This window comes from Natator depressus, chromosome 8, assembly GCF_965152275.1.
Source record: "Natator depressus isolate rNatDep1 chromosome 8, rNatDep2.hap1, whole genome shotgun sequence".
In the NCBI taxonomy this organism is placed as follows: Eukaryota; Metazoa; Chordata; order Testudines; family Cheloniidae; genus Natator; species Natator depressus.
Genome location: NC_134241.1, coordinates 37,021,107 through 37,033,546, shown reverse-complemented (window position 1 = coordinate 37,033,546; position 12,440 = coordinate 37,021,107). Strand labels below are relative to the sequence as shown.

At 45.9% G+C, this 12,440-nt stretch overlaps 1 protein-coding gene across 7 annotated transcripts in view; it reads right to left on the bottom strand.

Annotated features, from left to right (window-relative positions):
• The window catches only part of LOC141992114 (protocadherin alpha-C2-like), a 333,092-nt gene that overhangs the window by 271,530 nt on the left and 49,122 nt on the right, over window positions 1-12,440 (bottom strand). Inside the window, exon 1 of one of the 7 annotated variants that reach the window (XM_074960785.1) lies at window positions 4,623-7,091. The exons of the other annotated variants lie outside the window; for them this stretch is intronic. Within the exon in view, the coding sequence (XP_074816886.1) occupies window positions 4,623-6,995 (2,373 nt within the window). The 5' untranslated portion in view covers window positions 6,996-7,091. Of the gene's footprint in view, window positions 1-4,622; window positions 7,092-12,440 lie in introns of those variants that run through there. 7 annotated transcript variants of the gene reach the window in all.

The following is a 12,440-nucleotide window of genomic DNA, read 5'->3' as shown; positions in this document are numbered from 1 at the left end:
GCGGTGCGGGGAGGGGTAAAGCGATTATCCCAGAGAATTGGATGGTGGGGGGTTTAGTTTGGTTTCTGCTGCTGCACGTTAACACGAAAACCACAGCACTAAAGGGCCAACTCAACGGGCTTTGCTTGGTATGGGAAAGGAGGGCACTGCTGTTATGAAGGTTGCAGAAGCCGAAAGACTATGCTGCACATTAACATGAAAACCGCAGCACTAAATGGTCAACTCAATGGGCTTTGCTTGGTATGGGAAAGGAGGACGCTGCTGTTATGAAGGTTGCAGAAGCCGAAAGACTATGGCTTACCATGGCCGCCTGCAAGCCTAATTCTGTTGCCCGGCACTGCATGTGTGATCTCTAACACCAAAGCCGCAGGCACTCAATATAAGATGCAAAATGTGACCTTGTACAAAAATCATATGTGCTATGTAATGTGAATAGTGTTGTTCACCGTGAAAGAGTATAGCCATTGTTCTGTAAAATGTATCTTTTTAAATACTTCACTCCCTTTTTTTCCTCCAGCAGCTGCAAATGTTTCAAGCCTCCCTCCTCCGTCCCAAAGGCTATCTCAGATAAGGCGGCGAAAAAAACACAAGCGCCATGAAATGTTCTCTGAGCTCATGCAGTCGTCCGGCACTGACAGAGCTCAGCAGAATGTGTGGAGGGACACAGTAGCACAGTACAGGAAAGCGGCCAATGAACGTGAGGAGAGGTGGCGGCAGGAAGATCAGAGGAGGCAGGATGCGATGCTGGGGTTACTGCGGGATCAAACGGACATGCTCCGGCATCTGATGGAGGTTCAGGAAGGGCAGAAGGATCACAGGGTGCCCCTGCAGCCCCTGTTTAACTGCCCTCCCACCTCCCCAAATTCCATAGCCTCCTCACCCAGTCGCCCAAGAACGCGGCGGGGGGAGGATCCGGGCACCCAACCACTCCACCCCAGTGGACAGCCCAAGCAACAGAAGGCTGTCATTCAACAAATTTTAAAGTGGCCTTTTCCTTTCTTTCTACCCTCCTCCCACACCCCACCCGGGCTACCTTGTGAGTTATCTCTCTATTTTTATAATCAATTAATAAAGAATGGTTTTTAAATGATAGTGACTTTATTTCCTTTGCAAGCAAGCTGTGATCAAAGAGGGGAGGGTGGGTGTCTTACAGGGAATTAGAGGCAACCAAGGGCAGGTTTTCATCAAGGAGAAACAAACAGAAGTGTCACACGGTACCCTGGCCAGTCATGAAACTGGTTTTCAAAGCTTCTCTGATGCGCAGCGCTTCCTGCTGTGCTCTTCTAATCGCCTTGGTGTCTGGCTGCGTGTATTCTAAGGTCAGGCGATTTGCCTCAACCTCCCACCCCACCATAAACGTCTCCCCCTTACTCTCACAGAGATTGTGGAGCACACAGCAAGCAGCAATAACAATGGGAATATTGGTTTCGCTGAGGTCTGAGCGAGTCAGTAAACTGTGCCTGTGGCCCTTTAAACGTCCAAAGGCACACTGTACCACCATTCTGCACTTGCTCAGCCTATAGTTGAATAGCTCCTTACTACTGTCCAGGGTGCCTGTGTATGGCTTCATGAGCCATGGCATTAAGGGGTAGGCTGGGTCCCCAAAGATAACTATAGGCATTTCAACATCCCCAACAGTTATTTTCTGGACTGGGAAGTAAATCCTTTCTTGCAGCCGTTTAAACAGACCAGAGCTCCTGAAGATGTGAGCGTCATGAACCTTTCCCGGCCATCCCACGTTAATGTTGGTGAAATGTCCCTTGTGATCCATCAGTGCTTGCAGCACATTGAAAAGCACCCCTTGCGGTTTATCAACTGGCTGCCCTGGTGGTCCAGCCCCAAGATAGGGATATGCGTTCCGTCTATAGCCCCACCACAGTTAGGGAATCCCATTGCAGCAAAGCCATCTACTATGACCTGCACATTTCCCAGAGTTACTACCTTTGATAGCAGCAGCTCAATGATTGTGTTGGCTACTTGCATCACAGCAACCCCCACAGTAGATTTGCCCACTCCAAATTGATTACCAGCTGACCGGTAGCTGTCTGGTGTTGCAAGCTTCCACAGGGCTATGGCCACTCACTTCTCAACTGCGAGGACTGCTCTCATCTTGGTATTCTTGTGCTTCAGGGCAGGGGAAAGCAAGTCACAAAGTTCCATGAAAGCGCCCTTACACATGCGAAAGTTTAGGAGCCACTGGGAATCATCCCAAACTTGCAACACTATGCGGTCCCACCAGTCTGTGCTTGTTTCCCGGGCCCAGAATCAGCGTTCCACAGCATGAGCCTGCCCCATTAACACCATGATCTCCAAATTGCCGGGGATCGCGGTTTTAGAGAAATCTGTGTCCATGTCCTCATCCCTCTCGTCACCATGCTGCCGTCGCCTTGTCACCTGGTTTTGCAGGTTCTGGTTCTGCATAAACTGCACGATAATGCGTGAGGTGTTTACAATGGTCATAACTGCTGCAGTGAGCTGATCCGGCTCCATGCTTGCCGTCCTATGGCGTCTGCTTGGGCAATCCAGGGAAAAGGGCGCGAAATGATTGTCTGCCGTTGCTTTCACAGAGGGAGGGAGGGAGGGTTGTCTGATGACATTTACCCACCACCACCCCCGACGAATTTTTGGCCCCATCAGGCATTAGGAGCTCAGCCCAGAATTCCAATGGGCAGTGGGGACTGCGGGAACTGTGGGATAGCTACCTACAGTGCACTGCTCGGAATGTCGATGCTTGCCATGGTACTGTGGATGCACACCGCCGAATTAATGTGCTTAGTGTGGATGCATGCACTCGACTTTATACAATCTGTTCCCAAAAATTGACTTCTGTAAAATCTGAGTAATTTTGTAATTAAGGTCAGGAACAGGCTTCCAAGGGAGGTTGTGAAATCCCCATGATTGGAAGTTTTTAAAAACAAGATGGACAAACACCTGTTAGAGATGTGTTCACTTGGCTCACCACAACCCAGGGGCTGGACTTAATGACTTCTGGAGGTCCTTCCAGTTCCAGCCCTACATTTATATGATTATGCTACAAATAACCATTACTGTTATCTTCATCACCAGGACTCCGCATTTCTGAAATATCTTCTTGTGCACTATACATAATAAAAAGGCCTCTTACTTCAAGACCGAAGCAACCAACAACTGCCCTGGATTAAGAAGAAGCTTCCCAGAGGCATGCTAGCATGTGTCACTGGAATTTTACACCTTCCTCAAGACATCTACTAGTATGCTACTGTGACAGTCATTGGTGTGATCCGGTAAGGCAGTTCCTATGCTTCAAAAGAATAAGGTGAAAAATCATCATAATATGATATTTATGAATCAATACTTAGAAACTGTGCTTCCCAGGATATGAGTTATTCCTACTCAAGCCAATAGGAGTTCGTTGTTTCCTACAGGTAGAGGATGGAATGCCATTGGAATACCTAATTACTTTGGATTTACACTAGTGTAATCAAGATACGGTTCTCTCTTTCTTTTCACAACTACTTCTTCCCACTACATCAGTAACTGAAATTTCTGAAATCTAAACCCATAAACTTATAGACGTTCCTAATATACATTTGCCAGATCTTACCATCTCCAATTAATATATATTTAGCATTTTTATTCAGGAGGACAGCTGAAATTCAATGCTTCAGTCTAACACTTAAAACTATTTTTCACCATACAATATTATACGATTGCGTTTGCCACTACACTAGTGCCACAGTGTTGAGATAAAGAAACACCGTCCACCATAGAGTCCAAACTCTCATCACTGACAGGAATACTTGCCTCGTTGTGAGAATTTTGCTACAAAATTGCGAAAATAGGAGATGGCAACATATTATTTTTCCTCCAATTGACTGTAGGACACTGAAAAAATGTGAATGTTTGTATTCCTAACAGGAGCCTTCATCTTTCTTATGAGCTACAGTCTCTCCATTTCTTCATTTTAACTAAGACTGAAATTCAGTCAGGGACTGAAGGAAAAACAGCAATGTTTTCATTAAGGGATGGAAAAGGAAATCAAGCGTCTATTTTCAGATTAATAAAATCGAACTGGAACACTCCTTGAGAGTGACAGTCTGTTCAAACAATAAATAAATAAAATCTAGCGGATCTGACAACTCACAATCAGAGCTAATTTTTCAGAACTTTAAATATATGCTGCTATTGCACGGTTTGAGTTCCTAAGAATCAAACCACACAGAGGCTGAAATCTATTTCAGCTCGAAATCAGTGCGAAATAAAAAGTGTGATTTTCCTGCAGACTTTAACGAAAAACACTTCCGGGTTACCTACTGATTAAAAGTAAAAGGTAGCACTAAAAAGAGAAAATGTATTTAAAATATTAATTTTCATTATTAAAAACAATCTACCCAAGCCTCAGGACTGAACCCTCCCCTTAAATTTCACCAAAGCTTCAGATCACTCATCAGAAATACAAAAATCACGATTGAGCATCATTCATTCCTTGTGAAACCATTAGATATGTCCTTAAAAAAACAGCGATTACTTTCAAATGTCTTTATTTTAAAAGCCATCTCAAATAACTATTTACACAAAAAGCAGGAGATACTATCACAGTCCTCTCTGAGAGACTACTCGTGACATTACATCCAGAGACTTACCTGTCCTGCTGCATTTGGAGTCAGCTCCTGCAATTTCTCCTCCCCATTTTCCGAAGAGTGAGGGAAGTTGGGGCTGAAAACCATCAGGTCATTCTTGGCGGTGACTTCCCCGACACACAGGTTCCGGCTCTGGCGCTGCGAATAGGACCAACTCCTCACCTCGCTCGAGCACACCACGGTGGCTTTCCCAGGACCGCACATCACTTCCGGACCCGGGTGCCATCTCAGGCCAACGTACACGACAATCACCAGCACAAACAGCCCAGACACCGAGCAAATGGCGATCATTAAAGACACGTTCATGTCAACCAAGGGCCCTTCGCTCCCGACCCTTCGCCTCGAGTCCCATTTCACAGCCTGCGGACTCTCCACCAGGGACAGGCTGACCGTGGCTGTCGCTGACAGCGCCGGCTCCCCATGGTCCTTCACCAGGATCACGAGTCTCTGGCTGGGGCCGTCCGCCTCCTCCAAGGCCCGCGTGGTGCTGATCTCCCCGCTGTACACACCCACCCGGAAAGGCCCCGCAGCCCGGGCCTCCTGCACTTCGTAGCGAAGCCACGCGTTGTAGCCGGAATCCGCATCCACCGCTCGGACCTTGCTCACCACGTGTCCTGCGCCGGCCGACAGCGGAACCAGCTCGGGCCCTGGCGAGCCGCGGCCGGAGCCAGGCGCGGACACTGCCGGCGCGTTGTCATTTTCATCCAGGACGAAGAGCTGCACAGTCACGTTCCCGCACAAGGAAGGGAACCCGGCGTCCCGCGCGCTCACCTGGAACTGCAGCACTTGCAGCTCCTCGTAGTCAAAGGGCTGCAGCCCGTAGATGTGCCCGCTCTCCGAGTGCACCGAGATGTAGCTGGACACGGGCTGCTGCTCTCCCACACTGCGCTCCACCACCGAGTAGCTCACAAAGGCGTTTTCCCGCAGGTCCGGGTCCGACGCCGACACGCTCAAGAGATGGGCCCCGGCACGGTTGTTTTCCTTCACAAACACCGTGTACACGGCCTGAGGGAAAGCAGGGGCGTTATCGTTCACATCCGCGATCGGCACCAAAATGCTGCTGCTGGCCGAGAGAGACGGGGCCCCTTCGTCTCTGGCTGTCACCAGGATCTTATATTCAGACACTCGCTCCCGATCCACGGCCTCCGCCAGCACCAGCGAGTGATAATTCTTAAAGGTGGAGACGAGCTGAAAGGGCAGGTCCGGGGGGATGGAGCAGGTGACTTTGCCGTTGTCTCCCGAGTCCCGGTCGGAGACGCTAATAAGAGCCACCACTGTCCCCGGGGGAGCGTCCTCCGGCACTGGCAGGGAAAGGGAAGTCACGGCCAGCTCAGGGACGTTGTCGTTCACGTCTAAAACATCTATCAAAATTTTGCAGTGTCCAGCCAGTGGGGGATTCCCTTTATCTTTCGCCTCAACGCGAATTTCATATACATTGTACACTTCAAAATCAATTTCTCCTTTTACTTTGATCTCACCAGTATTTGAATTTATACTGAACAAGTCTCTTCCATCAGGGGGAAGATGACTAATGAAATAATAGGAAATATCCTTATTAGTTCCCTCATCCAAATCTGTGGCGTTGAGGGTCATCACTAATACACCATTAGCTGTATTTTCCAATAATTTTATTTCGTAGACTGGCTTATTAAATTCAGGCGCATTATCATTGGCATCCAGGACAGTGATGAGGAGTTGAACTGAGCCAGTGAGCTCCGGTTTGCCCCCATCAGTGGCGGTGAGTAATAAATTATGCACAGAGGTTTCCTCTCTATCCAGTGGTTTCTTTAAAACCATATCTGCAGATGTGGTTTGATCATTTTTCGTTTGCAAGTCTAGAGTGAAATGTTCATTTGGGCTGAGTGTATAAATTAGCAGAGAGTTTGTACCAATATCTGCGTCAGACGCTCCCTCTAGTGGGAATCGAGAGCCCGGCAATCTCGATTCTGCAATAAATATATTTAAGCCATTCACAGGGAAAACAGGAGCATTGTCATTTATATCCTGTATCTCCACTTCCACGTGAAATATCCTCAGGGGTTTGTCCACTATCACCTCCAGGTCAATGGCGCACAGGGGGCTCTGGCCGCACACCTCTTCCCTGTCTACTCGCGACTTAACAAACAAAACGCCGCTCTGCAAATTTACCTCAAAATAGTCTCCCCTGCCTTTGGAGACCATCCGGAACATCCGAGACACCAGCTCCGACACCTCCAGCCCCAGGTCCTGGGCCAGGCGGCCCACAAAGGTGCCGTGTTTGGATTCCTCCGGCAGGGAATAACGGACCTGGCCGCTGCCCACCTCCCAGGCCGTGTGTAGCAGAACCAGCCGCAGCAGCTGCCCGGTTCCCAGGCAGTCTCGCCGGAGAAGAGCCATCGCGGGCGCAGAATGTTTCCGATTCAAATCTGATTAGCTAAGAACTAGCCGTTCTATATAATATTTTTGAGCGACCCTGGAGGACGGTCACAATGCATTCCGTCCCCTCTCGTCGCATCCAGTATGATCCGTTATTCTGAGACTGGGGCAGCCAATGTTTTCTTCCTCCCAGGGCGGAGCTATGTTTCTATTTTCCTGGGATAACGCGGTCTTTTAGTAGACAGCGCCACAATGTGGTACATGTGAGTCACAGCAACAAATTATTTTTTTCGTATTTATATTTAATCCATCTTTGAGAATAAATATTTTCATGTTATTTATACTTAATCTGATTTCTGATCATTCTCATATTATGTCTGTGCATAGAAAAATCTGAGTGAATGATGTTGTAATAACCGGGGATAGACTAAAGGAACTTTCTTTCCCCCAATAAAACAAATATTGAAATATTTAACCGTAAAGCAGATATAAATGTAAAACGATAATATCTATTTTATATTTTCCTCGCTCTCCAATACTCAGAGTGTCCACTTTTTATTGATGGAAATGGGAAATGCCACAAGCATCTCATTTAACTTTTTAAAAATTACTTTGCTAATGATTCTGGCCTTTTCTTTACAAAGAGATTTGAGCTCTGACGTTTGAAAACAGGAGTTCTGTTCTCTACATTTTGTTTCGTTTTTGAAGCCCTCCCTGATTTGCTCTATCCGACCTCATGGGTACTCTGAAACTCTCGCCTTCTCTCCTCCCCACTCCTTCATTCAAACCTTAATGAAACACCATTGACGTTAATAAGATTCTTTCACTAATTTTAATAAGCTTTGGTTCAGGCCCGATTTCCTCACATTCCGTCCGCAATCCTACCTCCCCAGCTCTATCCTCTTGGAAGTCTTTTGTATATGTCTGCCCCAGTGACTCTCCATCTCTAAAATCTCATCTATAACATTTTTCTCTTTACTTTTTAATTTATTTCTTTTTTCTATTATTTATTATTTAACTCCGTAGTCGTATAATTTACCTTAACCCTGTAAAATGCTTGGGGCACACGAAGATAAATGCAGTGGAAAATAAAATGTTCTTTTATTGTTTCCTGGGTTACTGTTTATCATTTATTGAGCGAGTGTCCAGCATTTGTCATTTAGTTGAAGGAACAAGAATTTTAATGGAGAGTTAAATTTGTTACCAACAGCTAAACTGTGAAACAACTAAGATTTCCGCTTTAAAAAGATCAATTTGTATTTCCTACTAATAACAATTAACTTTTAAATAGAAGTTCAGCTGGTACCAACAACAGATCAGTTTAATCAAAGAAGATGAAATATATTTATTTATATTTTATACTATGCACAACGCCATGGTATCTAAGCGCCTTACAAAACTGATATGTGTGAGTGGATTACAGGCAGCCCTGATATTTTGTTTCTCTTCCTTGTCCAGGGATATAAAGGATCAAATGAACTTTTCTCTTCTTTTCTTTGTATTCTTGTCGTTCCTTGTATTTCTATTCCTCTTTCTAAGAGAAGGCAGAATAGTAGCGTTGAGTTGTTTCGCTTTTGTGTTTGTGCATGCACTTGCAAGTGCAAGTGTGTGCGTTGGTATGAATCAGCGAGTATGTGATGGGAAGGTTATATCAAAGAGTTGGGTCTTGTATTTTGTCCTGAATATAATCAGGGTCCTTGCAATCCTCAGCTCTTCAGGAAGGGAGTTCCCTGCTCATGAGCCAGCAAAGGTTCTGTTTCCCATTCTCACTATTCTTACTCTTTACATCAGGCATTTCATCATCCTAAAGGATCGCAGCCAACTCGGGAGGTTATGGTCACAGAGGGAGAAGCGACCTTTCAGATCCCAGATCACTGAGAGCTTTGAAGAACAAAATCAGGAGCCTAGTTATTCTGTCAGTTGCACAAGCGTATCTCCTATGGAAGCGCAGTAAAGGGGAACTCCATCCACCCACCCGACTGGATGATCGCGCCACAGGACTTAAAAACTTGATCTAATAATGTCCAGTGCGCTGCCAATGCAGAGCTACGATCCAACTGGCGGTTGTTTTTCATCAGCCGGGCTGATATATTTTGCCTCATAATGAAGAGGACGAGCAGCAGTAGAAGCTGCACTGGTAGTAATGATTAGCAAGAGGGTGGCACTGGTGCGAGTGGTGGCGTGCAATACATGCGCATAGCGCTTTGCAGGCAATTTAAATGCACCGGCGATGTGCCAAGGAGTTTACAGTCCATTTCAGAAAGTAAATATGAAACACAGGAAACAGTTATAATATCAGGTTTAGCGGGCACAATATCATGGTGGAGATGAGTAATGGGAGGTTTTATCAAATGAAAGGATTCAAGTAGCATTTTCAGGGCCAGTTAGGCAGAATTGCAGGATAAGAGTCTCGATTCCTGGATGAGAGGATGGTGTAGAGAGAAGGGTTTTAGGTTTATTAGGACCCGGGAAAGCATTCGGGAACAGAGGAGCCTGTACAGGAAGGATGGGCTCCACCTAAACGAAAATTGAACTAGATTGCTGGCATATTAAAAAAAAAGGTTGCAGAGGATTTTTTAAACCTAAGGCCTGGGGGGGAAACAACAGGTGCAGAGGAGCACATGTGGAGCTATCCTTTGGGGATAAATATATTAAAGAGGGGACTCTACATACTAGTAAAGAGGATAGGAAAGAAGTTGGTAAAGGGAAGGTAGGAGCTAGTGAGGAACAGTTAAATGTAAGACCGTCTTACTTAAATGTAACATATGAAGGCAAGCCACGGAATATTGACAAAATGTACAAGTGCTTTATATACAAATGACCGAAGTATAAATACTAAGATGGGTGTACCTGACATTAAATAAGGATATTGATACACTAGCCATTGGGGAAACTTGATGGAATGAGGATAATCAGTGGGACATGGTAATACCAGGTGCCAAATACACAGGAATAGCAGAGTAGGTTACACGCGTGGGGGAGTGGCACTATACTGGAAAAATGCATAGAGTCAAATAAAATAAAAACCTCAAATGAATCAAACTATATCATAGAATCTCTATTGATAGAAATTCCATGCTTGAACAATAAGACTACCAGGAGGACTACACTACGGGCCACCTGATCAAAATGGTGACAGTGACTGTGAAATGCTTGAAGAGATTGTTGGTAGTCCATCACTGACAATGATGATGATGATGATATTGTCACAATTTTCTCTTAAGTCCAAACCTTGATGCACAGAGTCAGCCACACTGAGGGCATGGGAAGTCAAATCTCTGCGGTTTGATGATGCAGCTTTGTGGCACTTTGCATGTGCAGCCTGGAGACGATTTCATCAACCCCACTTGAACCTGTTACATGCTGATCTTGTTAGGGACCACCAGCAAGCCTGTTCTGAGCCATTTCCTTGAGTTCTTTGAGATTGATGCTAGCCCACTGGAGATTCCTCCTCAGGTTATCTTTGAAGCACTTATATGGACAACCTTCTTTCTTTTGCCTTGACTCAGCTCTCCATACAAGATCTGTTTTGGGAGACAGTGATCTTCCATTCTGATGACATTTCCAGTCCACCTAAGTTCTGCTCTGAATCGTATTTCCTGAATGCTGGTTGTGTTTGCTCTCTCAAGGATCTTAATACTCGTCACTCTGTCCTGCCAGCAAATGCTCATTATTGAGTGGGGGGAGCTCATGTGAAATTGCTCAAGCTGTTTACTGTGCCATCTAGAAAGAGTCCATGTCTCAGATCCATACAGGAGATATGTTAGAGCCACTGCACTGTAGATTTTCAATTTGGTGGAGAGACAAATGTTGTGTTGGTGAAAGACTTTTGTTTGGAGTCGGCAAAGGGCCTGGCTGGCTTTACTGATGCTGGGGGCAATTTCTTTATCAAGGGAACCATCACTTGAGATGATGCTGCCCAAATACTTAAACTGATCCCCATTTTTCAGCTGTATGCTTTGGATGAAGATGGCTGGCACTGAGACATTGGAATGAGATTCTGGTTGGAACAAGACCTCTGTCTTACTGAGACTGATGGTGAGGCCATACAGCTGGGATGCTTCAGAAAACCATCAATGATGACATGAAGGTCATTGTGTCTATGAGCCATCAAGGCACAGTCATCTGCAAAATGTGCCTCAACAAGAAGTCTCTCCAGCATCTTGGTCTTAGCACTGAGTCATCGAAGATCAAAGAGGGAGCCATCAAGTTGGCAGTGGATGTATATCCCCTGATCCAAGTCCCTTGTGGCATGGCTGAGGACACAAACAAAGAACAAATTGAAGAGCACTGGAGTAAGTACACAGCCTTGTTTCACTCCATTCAAGATTTCAAATGCATCAGAAGAATCACCAATGGAGAGCACTTGCTCTGTCGTGTGGTCATGGAACAGATGGATGATTTGTATGGATCTTCTTGGGCAGTCCAGTTCATGTAGAATAACCTATAGACCCTCTTTGTTTACCATATCAAAAGCTTTGGTCAAGTCAATGAAAACTGCATTCAGGTCCATGTTCTGCTCTAAACATTTTTCCTAGATCTGCCTTATAACAGAAATCATGTCCATGGTACTACAACCTGGTCTGAAACTGCACTTCTGGAAAATTCTCCTCAGATATGTTAACAATGAATCTGTGCAGTAGAATACAAGCTAGTACTTTCCCTGCTGTACGGAGGAGAGAAATGCTTTTCTAGTTTCTGCAGTCAGCTTTCCTGCCTTTGTTTTTGAACGGTGATACAATAATAGCCATAGGCACTGACTTCCTCAGTTCCTGGGGGGTGCTTGACCCCCGCTCTGCCACAGACTCTGCCCCAACTCCACCCCTTCCCCCAAGCCCCCCTCACCTCTTCCCGCCCCCACTCCACCCCTGCCCCCAAGCCTTGACCCCTGCCCCACCTATTCCTGCCCCAGGTCCTCCCCCTCCCCACAATGCCTCCTGAACTGTCACTGAACAGCTGATGGCTGGCAGGTGGGAGGAGCTGATAGGCAGGGCCACCAGCGGGTGGGAGGCAATCAGGGGCAGGGGGAGATGCTGATCTGTGGGGCTGCCGATGGGTGCTGAGCACCCACTATTTTTTTTCCATGGGTGCTCCAGACTCAGAGCACCCATGGATTCAGCACCTATATTAATAGCATCTTTGAAGTCTTGTGGTATGTCTTCTTCTTCCCAAATGCGACCCAAGATGTTGTGAAACACCTCAATAGCCTTTGGGCCTGCTACTTTGTACAGTTCTGCTGGAATACCATCCTTACCAGGCAAATTGGATGAAACTATAGTAAAGAACAAAGTTATCAGACACATAGCTGAACAGTGTACTTGGATTTTCAGAAAGTCTTTGACAAGGTGCCTCACCAAAGGCTCTTAAGCAAAATAAGCAGACGTGGGATAAGAGGGAAGGCCCTCTCATGGATCAGTAGCTAGTTAAAAGATAGGAAACAAAGGATAGGAATAAATGGTCAGTTTT